Source organism: Chelon labrosus (assembly GCF_963514085.1).
Source record: "Chelon labrosus genome assembly, chromosome: 2".
Classification (NCBI taxonomy): Eukaryota; Metazoa; Chordata; class Actinopteri; order Mugiliformes; family Mugilidae; genus Chelon; species Chelon labrosus.
In genome coordinates this window covers 23,671,990-23,693,173 of record NC_140338.1, presented here as the reverse complement: position 1 = coordinate 23,693,173, position 21,184 = coordinate 23,671,990, and the positions used below count along the sequence as shown (strand labels likewise).

Sequence of the window (21,184 nt, the reverse complement as noted above, 5' to 3'; positions counted from 1 at the left end):
CCCACACTGTACTCCCCCAGAGGAGTGTAGTCTGGGGGCTCCTTTTTTTATCCTCCCCTCTCCTCTTGTTTTCCTTCCCCTTTTCCTCCCCCCACTATTGCAATAACCCCATTGCGGGACTAATAAAGGTTTTCTCAATTCAGCTAGACCAGAGGTCTGGGGGGGGGGGGGGGGGTCGCAATTATTTTTTTTCCCCATAAATTTAAATGCCTTTAAATATTTAAATAGACATATAAGTAAGGGGTCCCCGCTCCATCTCTCCATCAATTTGGTCCTTGGCCTGGAAAACGTTGAAGACCCCTGAGCTAGACTGAATATGACTGAGTGGTAACTGTGAGGGCCTGTCCACACAGAAATGCAAAAACGCAGAAACGCAGAAGTTTTGCATCGTTTTGGCCGATCGTCCACACGTATCCTGTAAACGCATAGCCCTAAAACGCACTTTTCTAAAAACAGGTCCCAGGGTAGAGAAATTCGCAAACGCACCTCTTGCGTTTCTGTGTAGACAGACAGAAACGGAGAAAACAATGATGTCATGGCCACACCCCCGAGCAGCCTTCCACCTCCCGCGAAACGTCTCATAACAACATCAACAACAATGGCGGACGACATGCTAGTTTTCCTGCTGGAGAAGATATTGAGCCTATTAGGGTTACTAGGGCAAAATATCACGCTCCTGTGCCACCACGCTGAGCAAAAAAGGCGATTTGTAAACAGCGCTCAAGATTTGTGCGCATGCTCTGCCTCTTCCTCTCCGTTTTTGGTGAATTTCTGAAACTGAAACAGCGCCACCTATAGGCCTGGAATATGAAGTAGCATTTTCGGTCGTGCTGAAACGGATCTGTGTGGATGCGGATATTTCTTGAAACGATGTCATTGAAAACGGAGAGGGAAAAGATCGTTTTCGTACGTGTGGACGTGGCGAGTGGCAAAACACTGGGCAGCATGCCGGCTGTGATGTCACGTGCAAACAACTGGGCTATGACAAAGTGACAGATTAAATCAATGCTATCAAGGTAACTGGGAAGAAATAAAATGCAACAACCACCAAACATTAAAACCTTTGCTGGGAGAAAGGCTGGACTGTCTGACTTTTTTCTGCCTTTAATGTCCCACTTTACCTTCATGTCGTTTTCTCCTCGTCCCTGTTGAGAACAGGACTGTTGTTTTTTCTTTGGAGAACAAGATCGTTAACTGCAAAGGTGGACGCCAATTTGAAATTAGGCTCCCATTGACAGCCAGGTAGGGAGGCGGGAACATGGACCGGAAGTACAATGCGCGACCGTACAGTCTGTGCGCGACACTGTGACTGGAGAAGCCTTCTCAATTAGCTAATCAGAGCTAACATCGCGAAACGTCGTAGAACTAAAAGATATTTGGAGGATTACACAGCAGAGATTCCAAGGACCACCAAGTACAGATGGAAAGTAAAAGTAAGTAACAGATAATGAATTAAGACTGTTATGATTTCATGATGTCTAAGATCAGAACACAGCAGCTAGCTTGCTGCTTACAGTGCAGCAGAGCTTTATGTTCAACAGTTTGCAGAATATTCTATTCCATTACTTTCCACAGGCTGCTGGTGATGTGAGGTTAGCTCCAAGATTATCATGTGTCTAGCTTTACATTAAATGGCCATTTCCAGTTGGATATTTATGTTGTGATCTGCTTTGATATATAAGAAAAATCATCATCTGTTGAAAATGTCAGACTAAAATGCAATGTTTTATTTTCAGTTTATTTAGGGACTATATAAATAACAAGTTGCATTAATTTATAATACATTCAGTTGAGCAACTTTGGCTTAATTCATCAAGTTGTAGCCTAGTTTTGAAGAAAAAAAAAAAATATATATAGTCTGTAATTTTGCACAAAAATGTTGGGATGATTTTATATTAAAAATGCACTCAGTATACCCATAGGGAATGAAATGACTTGAGTAATAATTGGCATTCATATTTGAACACCCCACCTTTCCAGGACAGGACAGAACTACAGGACAAATTACATGAGTCGACCTGTTGTTTTCCACAGAGAAGTTAGAGATGATGTTAACAGTAGGTGCTCCTCCACACCATGCTTTTGGATACTGCCGGTCAACAGGTAAATATACGCAATGACACAGTTTGTCCAAGTTATTACTGGCCTCAAATCTTGAAATATGCTGTTGCCAGGATACATTCCCCATGTATCTGCGTGACTTTCTTATCCTGCTTGATTCAATTTTAAGAATCTTCCCTAAACTGTGCTGTCAGCTCCCCAAGTAGGTATGATCATTACCACATGGTCATCGTTTTGTTAACTACATTTTTCATTCACTTTCCTTTGTTCATGTGTAGAATGATAATAAAGACCAAATTAACATAGAAGAACACTGAAGTAACACTTCCAACAGTGAAGATGGAGACGATGAACTCGACACTGAGAACCCTACCACAAGCAAATTGGATGTGGACATTGCAGACTAAACAAGAGATACAACAGTGCTGTATGCTTGAAAGATGATACATTTTGTTTAATTAATGACTTGGTTATTTTTAAACAAACGTGTTCACATAAAATTTCTGCTTTTTGCTCATGTGCCAAACTATGTTGTGTTTTAGTTGAGGTACTTACTGAATCAGACAGGCCTGTATGTAAAGATTCACAGTACAAAGTACTTTCATATATGAGGATAAAAAAAACTGAAACTGTTAATGCTGTCTGGCCTGACATGATTAAAACTAAATGTGTTCTTGTTGAAACAGATGATGCTGTCTACATAAGACCATTGCCAAACTCTTATGAAAGGGACTAAAACTTGATAAAGTCAAGTTAAATGTTTCTCTGTTTTTGTGTAAGTTTTTAAGGTACATAAAGATAATGCAATTGAGCACACATACCATTTACTGTAAACTTTTTAAGTCCAGCACTATATGATCTTGAACATGTAAGTTTATAACGGGGGTAATACCTTAAAGCAAACTGTGTAGTGAAAAACATTTTTATTCCGCTAAATTACATGTATGCATGAGTCAATGACTTTATCTTATTCTGTACTTGGATCAAGATATACTACGTAATCTTTTGAAAATTTAATGGAGGAAGCAGAAATTGCAACTAAGCAAAAGCTCTTCAAGACCTAACAACAAAGCCCGATACCAACAGACACACCCACAGTGCACAGTGATAGCGTCAGAGCAGGTGGACCTCCAGAACGAGCAATGGAATGATAACACGTGCCCTTATTGCCGAATTTATCTACAGCTACCAACTCAACAATCTGTGAGCAGCATGAGGCTTTGTAGGTTGCCTTGACACTGGGAGCACTCAGAGAGGTGTGGGAGAGTTTTCCACTACCCTGATTCAGGAAAATGCTTGCTATCCCGGTGCCGTTTCCATCAGTAAGGTTAGCTGAGAGCTCCCAGTGGAATGGTCCACACTGGGACTCATCACGTGGGCAGTCATCAGCTAGCACACTGACCACTTCGCACAGTGGTTGATCGAAATCTGTACGTGCAATTGAATGATAACACTTGCCCACATTGCCGTCTTTATCTACAGCTTGAAGCTCAACAATCTTTGAGCAGCATGAGGCGTTGTAGTTTGCCTCGACAATGGGAGCATTCAGCACTGTGTGGGAGAGAGTCCCATTACCCTGATGCAAGGAAAGAGTCTCTATCCCGGTGCCGTTTCCATCAGTAAGGTTAGCCGACAGCTGCCAGTGGAAAGATCCACACTGAGACTCATCAAGAGGGCAGTCACCACTTAGCACATTGACCACTTTGCACTGTGGCTGATCGAAATCTGGAGGTATAATTGAATGATAACATTTGCCTACATTGCCGACTTTATCTACAGCTACAAACTCAACAATCTGTGAGCAGCAGGAGGCGTTGTAGTTTGCCTCGACAATGGGAGCGCTCAGCACTGTGTGGGAGAGATTTCCACTACCCTGATGCAGGGAAAGAGTCTCTATCCCAGTGCCGTTTCCATCAGTAAGGTTAGCTGACAGCTGCCAGTAGAAAGATCCACACTGGAACTTATCAAGAGGGCAGTCATCAGCTAGCACACTGGTTACTTCACACAGTGGCTGAATGAAATCTGTAATCTGGACAAAGAAGAGAAGATAGTTGGGGATTTTGTCCATGAATATACATGAGAGTAATCAACGTGGTTCTTTAGAGATCAGTAGGTCACATTTGTAAGAGTCATATGTGGTTACCTTGGAAACAACAGACAATCTTAGGACAACGTAATTGGAGTCAACACCACTGGACGACTTGGTTTCAATGGTCAGAGTGACGTCAGTGCCTGATAGTGTGTTGGCAGGTGGTGTTATACTCAATGTAGCATTAGCATATTCATCAGTTGTCAAGGTGAGGCTGTCAAGAGAAAAGAGAAATACACTTAAAGGTTACCAGAACTGGATTCATAATGGAAATATGTATTTTAAGGCTGCAGCATCAAATTTCCATTATTTGCAGTAGTGGTCAGCTTGGGGTTGAGTAACACTTTTATACAGAAAATGCTCTAAAAACGTTAGATTGAGCCCTGACCATTCTAGCATGTTGCCTCTTGTCTAGGCGTCATGCTAGACAAGGCCAAGCTGACCTGTTGCACGCATGTCAATGAATTTTCTCATCTAACTCCTTATGAGAAAACAAAGAATAGAACTTCCCCAGATGTCAAACTCTAACAAAAGTGTCTTCTTCTCACCTGCCTGGGTAGGTCATGGGGTAGTTTCTATCATTTCTGGCGCTGATGGAATACACTCCACCAGAACCTTGAGTCATCACACTGAAGGCGAGCATGAAGGGTTTTCCTGGCTCCAAGCTGCCGTCCACCGCAGCCTGACGTGATTAAGGGAAGAAACAGAAGAAGAATTCTGATATGAATCCTAATGTCCTAAAAAGTAAAGTATGGCCACACAGGATGTGAAATGGAAGTTAAAACAGACCTTGATATCCACTTTGGAGACTGACATCTGGGTGGTTGACTGCCTCTGAAATTCACTGTTTGATTCTTTGTCAGTTCCTTTCAGAAGGACCACAAACTCCCCCTCAGGTACTGCATCAACAGTCACCAGAATGTCTCCATTGCCCATATCAGTCATTTTGCTACTGGTAACAGCCTCTGGACCAGACACTATTACCAGGCCAATATCTCCAACTGTAATTGAGGATGGACCTTTCCTACCCATTACTGAGAGCATCAGGGTGGCAGGCTGGCCTGGCATTACAGAGGGAAAAAGCGAAGAATCAGTGTAGAGACAAAGAGATGAAGAAAATTGAATGATCTATTGTGAATTTAAAAATATGGCAGCTTAAAATGTGATCTCAGAATCTCACTGAGGCAAACAATTATGACACATTATTTTCAGTTTCCTTGCAATTTGGCAAAAACAATGCAAGATAACATCAGAGACTAGATTATTTTAGTTTTCACCATTAGATGGTAATATAGCTGCATATTTTGTGCACATGCCTAAGATAACTCATTCACCACTTAAAGAGTTCTCTATCACAGAATGCTGTCTGGATACAGTTCACTGATCCACTACTGTTATGGAACAAGAAAATTTGCTCTATTGCAGACTCTGTACCTGCTCTTGGGCGTCCACTAAGTACTGCATAACCCGGATGAGGTCCCTCGAAGCGTTCCACAAAGTCATAGATGAAGGTAATAGTACTCTGGCCTGGAATCACAATCATTCACAGTTACATACAACAAGGATTTGCTGAGCCTGTTAGTATTCTGACACTTGCGACTTGTATATTAACTACATCTGACCTGTGACTTTGAGTGTATATGGTTGTCTGGAGTTGATATTGATCTTCCAAGTTCCTGTCTTTTTTTCGGCATTGAGACGAATTCTCCTCAAGTTACCAACTGTCTGAATGGTGCCCAGTTTACCAGTGGCCTCACTGCTACTTTGGTTCACACCTGTACATTTTTCGCATGAATTATTTGTTGTGAATATCTACCAGCAAGACAGACAGATACAAATGTTCTTAATTGATCTATACTGGAAACGGTTACCAGTGGGGTCTGTCAGTGTGAAAGTTATGGATGTCCCTGTGATGTAGATGGTGACGTTTTTAAGTGATTCATCCAACATGAAGGGGAACGTCTCTTGCTTCCCAGGGTTTCTTGCTCGCTGAAGAACTGTCACCTGAGGGAATAGTCAAATGCATAATCTAACTATTTATTCTTCATAGTGGTCAAACCATTTAAGGTTTGGTACACGCTTCAGATAAAATATAATTGAGGAGTGGCAGAGTCTTACCAGAGCTGAAGTCGAGGTGTCAAGGATAACGTCTGTAGCCTGTGGCAGCTGTGATTTGGATACCTGAATGGCCTGTCCGCCGGAGGCCAGAGCTAAGTCCTTGTAGTCTTCAAATGAAGCTGCTCTGAGAGAGCGACGACGTCTCCTTCCATACCCAGTCATGAAGAATGAAACCTATGGAGATCAGTTAATGTGGAGATTTTACCCTCAGCCTCCTCACCAAAGTAGACGGTGTGAACTGAGTGTCAGCATTTACCTTTGACTTGGTACTCCTGATGAGGGCAACAATAGTATCCTTGAGATGGATATCTTTGGCTGTGGCATCAGTGAAAACATAGATGTGGGACGAGGAAGGAGCTCCAGTGAGAGCTACCTGGATGAATGAAAGGCAGTAGTCTTTAAAGGATCCATGGCTTTTTAAAAAATAAACATCCCAAACAATCACAATGCCTGCTCAAATTTTAAGAGCCATTCATTGTAATACCTGAAGTCCTGACAGGCACATCTCAGGGGTATCACCGCCACCATTTGCTGTGAGCTTGGAGATTTCTGTTTTCATTTTATCAGGGTTTGTTGTCCTGATCAAAGGTCCAAAACCTAGATACAAGTAGATAAAGAAGCTAAGCACCAACACTAAGCTGTGGTTCAAACAACTGCACCATCAAGCATTCCATCCATCACAACTGATGTTGTCATAATTATAATCTGTCTTAGATATAACATATAAGAGGTCATACTGGGGTCATTGAATGGCACCAGGATGTACTCAGAGGGCTCATCCTGTGTTCCTTTTTTGCTGTCAATGATTTCATTAGCAACTGCTCTGGCTTGATCGATGTCGTCTGACATACTGCCAGTGGTGTCAATCACAAAGCACAGGACAGATGAGCGGGCAATTCCCATCATTCTGAAAGAGAGGACAAGAGACTGTAGAGTAAATGTTTGGTGTACCTTTTATCTTTCATAGTTTCGTATAATTTTCATGTCCAATTTGTCGTACCTAAGAAAGTCATTGTCCCCTGCAGCTAAGCGGATGTCCTCTAGAAGCTGGAGGCTGGCAGCTGTGGCTGCATTCACAGCAGCGTTGTGGAGGTCCAAGTTGTCAGAGCGGCGTTCATCTTTGTTGATGCCTCCTCGAGGAACTACTGTGCTAGTGAGATCACCTTTACCTCCGTGGCTACATTTACCTGGTCGACAACAGAACGGAGTGGTCAAAGTGGGACTTTGTTCAAACTGCTATCTACTTTACCTGTGACAAAATGGCTTAATTTATTGAACTTGCTGTATCTGCACACTCTGTGAATAAGGAGCATTTGGACATGATCTCTGAGATTTAATACCTTTTGGCTTGAAATCAGAGGAGATTCCCATGTAGCCAGATGTGAGTTTCTTCTCTTCCAGGATTTTGGTGAGGATTGGATTAGGGCATGCTCCAGTGTCACAGTCATAACAGGTGGCAGTGTCCACATCTACACAAGCAAAATGCAGACACTATATATAAGTGGATTCCTCCACCTCTCTTGGAATAGCAACAACATTTGTTGTTTTTTTGTCAACTTTGAAATAGTTACTTCTTATATAACTATAAACCATCTTTTAACAATTAAATTGTCTATGTCTTCTCATTTATTTCAATTGTTGTTTATTCTATCCTTTGTATCCCTGTGTAAAATCATCAAAAAGTTCATAATATCAAGGTCAGTTAAAATATGTAATGAATAAAATGTAACAAATACAATATTCTGATAGTATTCTTCTCTGTGACCTGCAGAAGGTGAATATTATGTATATGTCTTGATTTTGAGTTGTAACTTAATGTTATAGTGGAAAGGACCCGAGTGTAATGTGTTTAGCCACCTGCTACGCTAGCGTAACATCTCCTGTTTAGCTATCATAGCCTTAGCATGTTGCTGTTTTCCAATGCTAAAATGGGCTAGCGCTAAGTCAATACGATATGTTGTGATATGTTTTTGGCTTTTAAAATACAGTCGTGGCGGCTGTTAATGTAAATTGCAGAAATTTAAACATAATTAAGATTTATTGCTGTTGTAAAAATACAGAGGTTAAACTGTCGCACAACATATTTTCTCTCATCTTCTTATTAAATAGTAGGGCAAAGGTCCCACAGATAAGGCACAGATGCACCCAGTCTACAGCTCCTTTGTTATGACCAGCTGATTTCGAACAAGGCTGTCTCCCTAACTAGGCTGTCTCTCTGTGACCGTCTCTAGGGCAGGACCTACTGTATAAAAGTGAATGTAACCTTACTATTGGCAGTCGATTCTGTACTTGCTATAGTGCGTGTGTCGACTCCTTGCTGCAAGTACATCTTTAAAACGAGACTCCAGTGTCTCTGTAATTCTTGATAAAAGAATTTCCCTGTTTCAGATATTGAATCTGAGAAAGTTTCAGATATTGTTCTGAGATCAAAGGGAATCATTTTTCTTTACGAACTCGGGCCCAGTCTCATTCTAATAAACTTTTTATTTTATTATCATTAAACAGGAGATCTGGGTTACATATTGTATACCCACCAGCCAATCAGAATCAAACAGTCTTCAGGTCTATCACAGAAACAAGACTCTGTTCTTTGGTCTGCAGATATGTGCAGTATAGTCCAAGATTAAGTACACGTATACTGTGTCCTTTACGACATTTGCCCAATGCTCAGAATTGTGTGTATGTCGTTTTCATTAATGGACAGCAGTAACACACACTCACCTGCTAGGTTTTCCAGAGGGAGACTTGGGATTATGAGGTTGTCATATGGCTCTGTGTAGCCCAGTTCCACCCAGTTACTGTGGCTGTAGAAGTCCTGACAGACCATGGAAACACATATTATGTAAGACTCTTATTACTTCCTTTTAATTTCTTTATCCGAGTCACTTTTATTCCTCCCTTTTCACCTGCAGTGTATGAAGAACTCTACCCAGTGTTTCCCTGGCAGCCTTGAAGTTCTCTTCACGAATGTTAGCCTTAATGGCTACCATGCCCTCTGTGATTAGGACACGTCCCTCCGCGAAGGCCTCAGAGTTGAAGTGGTGTGGAGCACTAAAAGATTTTCACATGTAGAAGGAAATAACATCTGAAGCTAAGCAGCACATTCATTGATTTGTTGTTTTTTCTAAAAAAATGTTTTTCTCTTTCTACTTTACCTGTTGGCAAAGTCACGGTCTACCATTCCGTTCTGGAGGTAGATTTCTTGAAGGGCAGAGCGAAACTTGCCACCAGACACGTCTCCGGTAGCTGTGGGACCAAGACAGGCCTTGACAATTTGTTCAGGAGAGGTACCCTGGAGGTCAGAGGTAAGAGGGCACTATTCAAATAACAGGAAAAAAGACTTGAAAGAAGGTTTGATATCTAAAACATTTAAACAAGAGTAAGTATGAACAAAAAGCTGTTTGCTTCACAGTGGTGCCATTAGCCTATCATTCCCATAAACTTCCACAAGATTTCTCGCTGTCAACGCCAATATTATTCAAATAACAAAATAGTAAAGGTTTGGCCTTAAAAATGGAGATATGAGTGTTGCAGATAATCTGATTAAAAAAATATATATATATGACTGCTGTTTCAGACAAAAATTGCTCTTATAAACCTCTAATACATTCCTCACTGTCTGTGTCTAACAGTTGAAAGGCATATGTTGAGGCTGACTTAAAACACACAAACTAGTTTGCCAAAAAAAAAAAAAAAAAAAGGCGGGGGGGGGGGGGGAGCACTGGGGATGAACATGTCAGTATTTTAAGTGTGCTTGTTTCTCCATGTTGTAGGTGACCATGTTTGTGCTGTCTTGCACATTTTCTTCATCCTTCATCATACCGTAGGTTTGAACTCATGACCTGCTGCCTCGACCACCGCCTGACATGCCTCCGTTACTTTTTGCAACAGAGCCGTTCCTGTAATGCTGACATGAGTCGATGTTCCACCCCCGATGGGGGCAAAGGCCACGGTGGGTCCTGAAAGGGCCATAGCCAGCAGGGCTATACCCACCAATGAAGTCATGATCGATCTACAAAGAGACAGGTTAGAATTCAGAAAAACTACTATTAGTTTAATTGTTTTATTTGGTTTTAATTATGTCTCATATTGCCAAATGTATCAGGAAGCTGTATGAGATTTTTTTATTTTTTTTAATAATAACAGTTTAAATGAGTGACTAGAGAGAAGAGCAAAACATTTCAAACAATATCCAAAAAGGTTCAAAAAAGGCGACTGGACTTGTAAAGTTTTTTGAGAAGACGTTTCACCACTCATCCGAGTAGCTTTTTCAGTTCTAGGCGACTACTCGGAGAGAAGAAGCTACTCGGATGAGTGGTGAAATGTCTTCTCAAGTAAACTCCACAAGTCCATTTGCCTTTTTTGAACCTTTTTCGGATATACCATGACCTGGATGACTAAGAACCTTCACAGACATTTCAAACAATAATCAGTTTACACTATAAAGATTTTCTTCATTATACAGGGAGGTCATGTTTAGTACACACTTGAAGAATGGGCCACTCCCAGATACCATAATTTACACTTTTGTCCTTTAAATGCTTTTCACTCTGATTTCTCTATAACAGTGATGATGTAAATAATGGATTAAAATCCACATGAATAGATTAAAACGAATGATGAAGTTTTTGTCCCTATTAAATAAATTGAAAGTGTTTTACAGCAAATGTAATGTAATGTAAATGACCTTTCATTCGATTCAATTGAAAAAAATCTCTTATCGACAGTACTGCTGATTACATTCATGACTACATATTACATGTTTTAAATCATGTTTTAGTTTTATCACCTTCATGAAAATGTCAACAAATACAGCTACAAACATCTTAAATAATTATATTATTTAGAAACACTGAAATGCCACAGGAAATACGATCATACCTGGATGTTTCCCAGCTGGGATGCAATGCTTCAATGGACAGCTGACTTGGTGTATGACTGGTGTCTTGTTTCACTTAAGGTTGTTACTTGAACAACCACGTATAAGGCTGTGAATCCAGTGCCAATAAAATGCCACAACAAAGTCTTCATTGACTGGGTTGGTTTATGGCTTCGGTCTTTCTTAACTCCTTGTATCCATACAAATAAAAAAATTTATTGCTATTGTCTGTAAAGACTGAGACAGTCTTTAGAGTCTTTAGACAGGGTGTCGGTAATGCACACTGTGTGGAAAGACTTTGTCTACAGTTTTGGCCTCACCAAAAAACTCCAAATGGAAGGCAGCATGATAAAAACCTTTTATTTGCCAGAAATGCCACCAGGGATTTTTCACAAAACAACATGTGGAAGTCCACATACGGAGTCACACTGCAGAGAACCCACTACATTTTCCCCTCTGAGAAATATAATCACAAGGCAAGTAGAACTAAATGTGCATTTATGGTGGCATACTAAGGAGAAGAGACACTGGTTTCCATACTGCAGAAAAATGTTTTAGACTTCAATAACCTGAAGAGGCACAAATATATCCAGACATTCTCATTTTACAGCTCTGTCACATCACTTCAAATGTACAGTGACCCATAGTTTCAGAAAGCACAAGATCCACTGATATTCAGTTTTCAAAAAAGCGGCCTTTTGTTGCATAAATATCTATGAATATATAACTGTAAATTGTGTTGTTAAATACACTGAACATACACTATATTACCAAAAGTATTCGCTCACCTGCCTTTACTCATTCTATGAACTGAAGTGCCATCCCATTCCTAACTCATAGAATTCAATATGATGTCGGTCCACCTTTTGCAGCTATTACAGCTTCAACTCTTCTGGGAAGACTGTCCACAAGGTTGAGGAGAGTGTTTATAGGAATTTTTGACCATTCTTCCAAAAGCGCATTGGTGAGGTCACACACTGATGTTGGTCGAGAAGGCCTGGCTCTCAGTCTCCGCTCTAATTCATCCCAAAGGTGTTCTATCGGGTTCAGGTCAGGACTCTGTGCAGGCCAGTCAAGTTCATCCACACCAGACTCTGTCATCCACGTCTTTATGGACCTTGCTTTGTGCACTGGTGCACAGTCATGTTGGAAGAGGAAGGGGCCCGCTCCAAACTGTTCCCACAAGGTTGGGAGCATGGAATTGTCCAAAATGTTTTGGTATCCTGAAGCATTCAATGTTCCTTTCACTGGAACTAAGGGGCCAAGCCCAGCTCCTGAAAAACAACCCCATACCATAATTCCTCCTCCACCAAATTTCACAGTTGGCACAATGCAATCTGAAATGTACCGTTCTCCTGGCAACCTCCAAACCCAGACTCGTCCATCAGATTGCCAGATGGAAAAGCGTGATTCATCACTCCAGAGAACGCGTCTCCACTGCTCTAGAGGCCAGTGGCGGCGTGCTTTACACCATTGCATCTGACGCCTTGCATTGCACTTGGTGATGTGTGGCTTGGCTGCAGCTGCTCGGCCATGGAAACCCATTCCATGAAGCTCTCTGCGTACTGTACTTGGGCTAATCTGAAGGTCACATGAAGTTTGTAGCTCTGTAGCAATTGACTGTGCAGAAAGTCGGCGACCTCTTTGCACTATGCGCTTCAGCATCCGCTGACCCCTCTCCGTCACTTTACGTGGCCTACCACTTCGTGGCTGAGTTGCTGTTTTTCCCAAACGCTTCCATTTTGTTATAATAGAGCTGACAGTTGACTGTGGAATATTTAGGAGCGAGGAAATTTCACGACTGGATTTGTTGCACAAGTGGCATCCTATGACAGTTCCACGCTGGAATTCACTGAGCTCCTGAGAGCGGCCCATTCTTTCACAAATGTCTTGTTTCACAGTCTGCATGCCTGAGTGCTTGAATTTATACACCTGGGGCCAGGCCAAGTGATTAGAACACCTGATTCTGATCATTTGAATGGGTGAGCGAATACTTTTGGTAATATAGTGTACATGTTAGATGTGTTTAAATTTTAATGTATGGGGTTCTCCCTTCACAGATGCACAGACAGCCAAAGATTTGTTCTAGACAAGACTTTTAATTCATAGTCACAAGAATATTCCCAGACAACTGACTTCATTTAATTTCATTCAACTTCAGCAGACGTTCATCAACAATTTATTAGACATTTTATTAAAGCAGTGTATCTGAACACTCCAAAGCTCAGCTAAATTGTCTATTATTAACTTAAATGCAGAGTGCAGACTTTAAGACCTAACAACAAAGACAGATACAAGCAGACACAGCCACAGTGGCAGCGACAGTGTCAGAGCAGGAGGACCGCCAGAACGTGCAATTGAATGATAACATTTGCCCACATTGCCGACTTTATCTACAGCTACGAGCTCAACAATCTGTGAGCAGCATGAGGCATTGTAGTTTGCCTCGACAATTGGGGCGCTCAGCACTGTGTGGGAGAGATTTCCACTACCCTGATGCAGGGAAAGAGTCTCTATCCCGGTGCCGTTTCCATCAGTAAGGTTAGCTGACAGCTGCCAGTGGAAAGATCCACACTGGGACTCATCAAGAGGGCAGTCATCAGCTAGCACACTGGTTACTTCACACAGTGGCTGAATGAAATCTGTAATCTGGACACAGAAGAGAAGATAGTTGGGGATTTTGTTCATGAATATGCATGAGAGTAATCAACGTGGTTCTTTATAGATCAGTAGGTCACATTTGTAAGAGCCATATCTGGTTACCTTGGTAACAACAGACAATCTCAGAACAGCATAATTGGAGTCAACACCGCTGGACGACTTGGTTTCAATGGTCAGAGTGACGTCAGTGCCTGATAGTGTGTTGGCAGGTGGTGTTATACTCAATGTAGCATTAGCATATTCACCAGTTGTCAAGGTGAGGCTGTCAAGAGAAAAGAGAAATACACTTAAAGGTTACCGGAGCTGGATTTGTAATGGAAATATTAGATGTAGCGGGAAGGGGATTGGTGTTGAATAAAACCTTTGATGATAACATGTGCCACTCACCCTTGAACCATTAATCCCATGAAAGTAAGTAGGGTTTTACAATGTAATCCACACAGATTTGACTTTGACCCAAGATACAAGAAACTGAGATGAGTTAATAAATGATCCACTTCTATATTTTTATGGTTGTCACTGGAAGGAAGTTGTTTGGCCAGTCATGTACGTCATCTGAAATAGTCACTGGCTTTCTCAAAAATGCTCAGAAACAAGAAGCTGATTCCGTTGCAACCTGTTTTTGTGCAGTTTAAAACAGGTTGAACTGCTGAACAGACATCAATGATGCCCATAGTCTCCCACGAGAAATCAAAGTAGTGTTTTTCCCCAGATGCCAAACTATACTTTGAATGTTGGTAACATTTAACAAAAGTGTAATACTAGATCCTTCTTCTCACCTAGTTGGGTAGGTCATGGGGTAGTTTCTGTCATTTCTGGCGCCAATGGAATACACTCCACCAGAACCTTGAGTCATCACACTGAAGGCGAGCATGAAGGGTTTTCCTGGCTCCACACTGCCGTCCACCACAGCCTAGATGTGATAAAGGGAAGAAACAGATGAAGAATTCTGATTTGAATTCTAATGTCCTAAACAGTTCAGTATGGGCACACAGGATGTGAAATGGAAGTTAAAACAAACCTTGATATCCACTTTGGAGACTGACATCTGGGTGGTTGACTGCCTCTGAAATTCACTGTTTGATTCTTTGTCAGTTCCTTTCAGAAGGACCACAAACTCCCCCTCAGGTACTGCATCAACAGTCACCAGAATGTCTCCATTGCCCATATCAGTCATTTTGCTACTGGTAACAGCCTCTGGTCCAGACACTAATACCAGGCCAATATCTCCAACTATAATTGAGGGCGGACCTTTCCTACCCATCACTGAGAGCATCAGGGTGGCAGGCTGGCCTGGGATTACAGAGGGAAGAGGCGAAGAATCAGTGTAGCGACAGATGAAGAAAATTAAATGATCCATTGTGAATTTAAAAATATGGCAGCTTAAAATGTGATCTCAGTATCTCACTAAACAACTTTACAATCATTAAACATTACTTTCAGTTTCCTTACAAACTGGCAAAAACAATGCAAGATAACAGATCAGAGACGAGATTCTATTACCACTAGATGGTAATATAACTGCATATTTTGTGCACATGCCTAAAATAACTCATTCAGCACTTAAAGACAATGGAGGCTTTAGTTCTCTTTCAGAGAAGGCTGTCTGATAGTAAGGAAAATGTTAATTTTGATGTTTGGATATTGTTAAAACTTCAAAACCTGTTCTGTGGTTGTTTAAAAAAAAATACAAATGAATCAAATACAAATCACTACTAGAAATTATTTTTTCAGAGATCTGTGTAATAAGTACCAGGCACAGTTCACTGATCCATTACTGTTATGGAATAAGAAAATTGCTCTTTTGCAGACTCTGTACCTGCTCTTGGGCGTCCACTAAGTACTGCATAACCCGGATGAGGTCCCTCGAAGCGTTCCACAAAGTCATAGATGAAGGTAATAGTACTCTGGCCTGGAATCACAATCATTCACAGTTACACACAACAAGGATGTGATGAGCCTGTTAGTATTCTGACAGTTGCGACTTGTAAATTAATTACATCTGACCTGTGACTTTGAGTGTATATGGTTGTCCAGAGTTGATATTGATCTTCCAGGTTCCTGTCTTTTTTTCAGCGTTGAGACGAATTCTCCTCAAGTTACCAACCGTCTGAATGGTGCCCAGTTGACCAGTGGCCTCACTGTTACTTTGGCTCACACCTGTACATTTTACACATGAATTATTAACTGTGAATATCTACCAGCAAGACTGTCAGACACAAATGTTCTTAATTGATCTATACTGGAAACGGTTACCAGTGGGGTCTGTCAGTGTGAAAGTTATGGATGTCCCTGTGATGTAGATGGTGATGTTTTTAAGTGATTCATCCAACATGAAGGGGAACGTCTCTTGCTTCCCAGTTTTTCTTGCTCGCTGAAGAACTGTCACCTGAGGGAATAGTCAAATGCATATTTTAACTTTTATTCTTCATACTGGTCAAACCATTTTTATACTGGTCAAACCATTTTGAATCTTACCAGAGCTGAAGTCGAGGTGTCAAGGATAACGTCTGTAGCCTGTGGCAGCTGTTTCTTGGATACCTGAATGGCCTGTCCACCTGAGGCCAGAGCTAAGTCCTTGTAGTCTTCAAATGAAGCTGCTCTGAGAGAACGACGACGTCTCCTGCTAGCCCCAGTCATGAAGAATGAAACCTATGGAGATCAGTTAATGTGGAGATTTTACCCTCAGCCTCCTCACCAAAGTAGACGGTGTGAACTGAGTGTCTGTCAGCATTTACCGTTGACTTGGTACTCCTGATGAGAGCAACAATAGTATCTTTGAGGGCGATATCTTTGGCTGTGGCATCAGTGAAAACATAGATGTGGGACGAGGAAGGAGCTCCAGTGAGAGCTACCTGGATGAATGAAAGGCAGTAGTCTTTAAAGGATCCATGGCTTTTTAAAAAATAAACATCCCAAACAATCACAATGCCTGCTCAAATTTTAAGAGCCATTCATTGTAATACCTGAAGTCCTGACAGGCACATCTCAGGGGCATCACCACCACCTTTTGCTGTGAGCTTGGAGATTTCTGTTTTCATTTTATCAGGGCTTGTTGTCCTGATCAAAGGTCCAAAACCTAGATACGAGTAGAAAAAGAAACTGTGGTTCAAACAACTGCACCATCAAGCATTCATCCATCACAACTGATGTTGTCATAATTATAATCAGTCTTAGATATAAGATATAAGATGTCATACTGGGGTCATTGAATGGCACCAGGATGTACTCAGAGGGCTCATCCTGTGTTCCTTTTTTGCTGTCAATGATTTCGTAAGCAACTGCTCTGGCTTCTTCAATGTCATCTGACATACTGCCAGTGGTGTCAATCACAAAGCACAGGACAGATGAGCGGGCAATTCCCATCATTCTGCAAGAGAGGACAAGAGACTGTAGAGTAAATGTTTGGTGTACCTTTTATCTTTCATAGTTTTGTATAATTTTTATGTCCAGTTTGTCATACCTAAGAAAGTCATTGTCCCCTGCAGCTAAGCGGATGTCCTCTAGAAGCTGGAGGCTGGCAGCTGTGGCTGCATTCACAGCAGCGTTATGGAGGTCCAAGTTGTCAGAGCGGCGTTCGTCTTTGTTGATGCCTCCTCGAGGAACTACTGTGCTAGTGAGATCACCTTTACCTCCGTGGCTACATTTACCTGGTCGACAACAGAACGGAGGGGTCAAACTGGGACTTTGTTCAAACTGCTATCTATTTCGCCTGTGACAAAATGGCTTAATTGATTGAACTTGCTGTATCTGCACACTCTGTGAATAAGGAGCATTTGGACATGACCTCTGAGATTTAATAATAACATAAGATATAATACCTTTTGGCTTGGAAGCAGAAAAGATTCCCATGTAGCCAGATGTGAGTTTCTTCTCTTCCAGGATGTTGGTGAGGATTGGATTAGGGCATGCTCCAGTGTCACAGTCATAACAGGTGGCAGTGTCCACATCTACACAAGCAAAATGCAGACTATATATATGAGTGGATTCCTCCACTTAAATCAAGTCATCAACTTTTGACAATTAAATTGTCTACATCTTCTCATTTATTTCAATTGTTGTTTATTCTATCCTTTGGATTCATGTGTTGATCTGAAAATATTGTATACCCACCAGCCAATCAGAATCAAACAGTCTTCAGGTCTGACACAAAAACAAGACAACTATCTCTGTACTTTGGTCTGCAGATATGTGCAATATAGTCCAGGGTAAAGTACATGTATACTGTGTCCTTTATGACATTTGCCCAACCCTTAGAAATGTGTATGTCATTTTTGTTAATGAACACACACTCACCTGCTAGGTTTTCCAGAGGGAGACTTGGGATTATGAGGTTGTCATATGGCTCTGTGTAGCCCAGTTCCACCCAGTTACTGTGGCTGTAGAAGTCCTGAAAGACCATGGAAACACATATGTAAGACTCTTATTGCTTCCTTTTAATTTCTTTATCCTGGTCATTTTTATTCCTCCCTTTTCACCTGCAGTGTATGAAGAACTCTACCCAGTGTTTCCCTGGCAGCCTTGAAGTTCTCTTCGCGAATGTTAGCCTTAATGGCTGCCATGCCCTCTGTGATTAGGCCACGTCCCTCCAAGAAGGCCTCAGAGTTGAAGTGGTGTGGAGCACTAAAAGATTTTCACATGTAGAAGGAAATAACATCTGAAGCTAAGCAGCACATTCATTGATTTGTTGTTTTTTCTAAAAAAATGTTTTTCTCTTTCTACTTTACCTGTTGGCAAAGTCACGGTCCACCATTCCGTTCTGGAAGTAGATTTCTTGAAGGGCAGAGCGAAACTTGCCACCAGACACGTCTCCTGTAGCTGTGGGACCAAGACAGGCCTGGACTAGCTGTTCAGGAAAGTTGCCCTGGAGGTGAGAGGTAAGAGGTCACTATTTAAATAACAGGAAAAAAGACTTAAAAGAAGGTTTGATATCTAAAACATTTAAACAAGAGTAAGTATGAGCAAAAAGCTGTTTGCTTCACAATGGTGCCATTAGCCGATCATTCCCATAAACTTCTACAAGATTCCTCGTAATCAGCACCAATATAATTCATTCATTCATTCATCTTCTGTAACCGCTTGTCCTGTGAAGGCCTGTCATCGGGCGAGAGGCGGGGTACACCGCAGAGAGGTCACCAGTCCATCGCAAGGTTAACACAGAGAGACAGACAACCATTCACATTCACATGCACACCTACGGCCAATTTAGAATCAACAGTGAACCTAACAATCATGTCTTTGTACAGTGGGAGGAAGCCAGAGTACCTGGAGAGAACCTACGCAGACACAGGGAGATCATGCAAACATAAAGGCCCAGTTGGCCCATGGATCCGAACCCCGAACAGTGCTAACCACCACACCACTGTGCAGCCCCAATATTATTCAAATAACCAAATAGAAAAGGCTTGTCCTTAAGAATGGAGATATGAGTGTTGCAGATAATCTCATAATAAAACCTATAACTGCTGTTTCAGACAAAAAACACTCTAATAAACCTCTAATACATTCCTCACTGTCTGTGTCTAACTTTCAAACAGTTGAAAGGCATATGTTCAGACTGACTTAAAACAAACTAGTTTGACAAAAAAAAAGGGGGGGGGGGGGGGGGGTAGCATTGAAGAACATGTCTGTATTTTAATTGTGCTTGTTTCTCCATGTTGTGGGTGACCATGTTTTTGCTTTTTTTTTTTATCTTATCTTCCATCATACCGTAGGTGTGAACTCATGACCTTCTGCCTCGACCACCGCCCGACATGCCTCCGTCACTTTTTGCAATAGAGCCGTTCCTGTAATGCTGACATGAGTGGATGTTCCACCTCCGATGGGGACAAAGGCCACAGTGGGTCCTGATAGGGCCATAGCCAGCAGGGCTATACCCACCAATGAAGTCATGATCGATCTACAAAGAGACAGGTTAGCATCGAGAAAAATTACTAGATAAATGAGTTTAATTGTTTCATTTGGTTTTGTTTTAAGGAACATGAAAAAAAATAAAAAATAAAAAAAAATGGTTTGCTTCCTCATATTGCCAAATATTTCAGGAAATAGATGTGTTGGAAAGAAGAACAAAACATTTCAAACAACAATCAGTTTACATACAACATATATATGACTTTTGTGCTTCATCCATTTCTGGTATTTTTTCCCACAAAGGTTGTTGTTCCATTCCCATTAAAACTGTGCAATGTACTCAACTAAGTCTAATGTGAAGAGTTCATAGGGTGGTGACATTGAGTACACATTTGAAGAATGTGACACTCCCATCTAAACATAACCTACAACTATACTTTTGTCCTTTATATGCTATTGCTTTTTGAGAGTGATGCAAATAATGCATTAAAAGCCATATGAACACATTAAAATAAGTGATCAAGATGCATTCATATAATATGCAACACAAATATTTTATAAATAAATTAAAGTTGGTTAAATAACGTGAAATTCAATTTTAAAAGATGATTATTCTACTGAATACATTCAGGGTTGCATATTATATTTTATTATTTTCATCATTATGAAAATGTCAGGAAAAATATCACGTACGTTTCAAATGATTATTTTTCTTTGGAAACATTTAAAATGCCATTTGGAAATGTGAATAAAGAAATCTGATTTTCAATTGATTTAATACACTTCAGCACTAAATACAACCATACCTTGATGCTTCCCAGCTGTGATGACTCCAGTGCTTCCTAAAGGAGAGTGAAGTGATGACCTATCATCCCTCTACAGCTGAATATATACAGCACTTGTGTACTGTATAGTTGAGGGTGGGAACCTGAGGTCACTCAGACATGCACAGCTCTGAATTCATGAAAAGCTGGACTCTGTTATCAGCACAAAGTCAATAAAGTTGCATCGCAAGGAACATGACGCATCCAGATATACTGGATGTTAGATGTTAGTCTATCTCAAGAATGACCACATTGTGAGTCAAAATGTTTGTTAAAGGTTAAGAACAAAGGTGGGGCATGTTAATGTATAATTAAAGTAGATTGTTCCCAATTCTCAAGTATAAGGCATAGAAGGAAAATAACTCCAATGGTATTATGTACTAATACAATAAAATATTCACTAACTTCATTCACATCAGTTGATCACTTAGTTTGATTATGGCTTAAATTTGGTTTAACTCTTAAATGTATTTTCCATATTCCTGTCCTCATTCCCATTTCCTATTAAAAATATTTTCTGTTCTACTTGTCTCTCTAGACTGTATGGATGATAAATAGGACAGAAAAGCTGACCTGGAATGGAATATACTTATAAGTCTGATTTTCACAGGTTCACAAGGTTTTGCCCTTATCTTTAACTTAAGCATGCATTCACATGTAATATACATATAAAATAAATGTATGTGTTCATATAGCACTAAA

At 40.9% G+C, this 21,184-nt stretch overlaps 2 protein-coding genes across 2 annotated transcripts; both read right to left on the bottom strand.

Moving 5' to 3' along the window:
- Nucleotides 1–1,914: 1,914 nt before the first annotated feature.
- LOC311505864 (uncharacterized protein) lies at nt 1,915–10,251 on the bottom strand. Its single transcript, XM_084569664.1, has 17 exons — nt 10,091–10,251; nt 9,424–9,560; nt 9,175–9,319; nt 8,990–9,083; nt 7,609–7,737; nt 7,269–7,455; nt 7,006–7,175; nt 6,753–6,865; nt 6,525–6,641; nt 6,269–6,442; nt 6,022–6,154; nt 5,766–5,925; nt 5,585–5,670; nt 4,940–5,211; nt 4,699–4,832; nt 4,205–4,364; nt 1,915–4,090 (listed from the first exon to the last, which is right to left on the bottom strand). Exons 1-17 carry the CDS (start codon nt 10,238–10,240, stop codon nt 3,122–3,124), a joined length of 3,330 nt encoding a protein of 1,109 aa, XP_084425790.1. The 5' UTR covers nt 10,241–10,251; the 3' UTR covers nt 1,915–3,121.
- A 3,056-nt stretch (nt 10,252–13,307) lies between these two features.
- LOC311502029 (von Willebrand factor A domain-containing protein 7-like) lies at nt 13,308–20,139 on the bottom strand. The gene is made up of 17 exons (XM_084564142.1): nt 19,518–20,139; nt 18,536–18,672; nt 18,287–18,431; nt 18,105–18,198; nt 17,630–17,758; nt 17,272–17,458; nt 17,009–17,178; nt 16,775–16,887; nt 16,547–16,663; nt 16,287–16,460; nt 16,065–16,197; nt 15,809–15,968; nt 15,628–15,713; nt 14,830–15,101; nt 14,588–14,721; nt 13,911–14,070; nt 13,308–13,796 (listed from the first exon to the last, which is right to left on the bottom strand). Exons 1-17 carry the CDS (start codon nt 19,830–19,832, stop codon nt 13,416–13,418), a joined length of 2,907 nt encoding a protein of 968 aa, XP_084420268.1. The 5' UTR covers nt 19,833–20,139; the 3' UTR covers nt 13,308–13,415.
- Between the last annotated feature and the right edge of the window lie 1,045 nt (nt 20,140–21,184).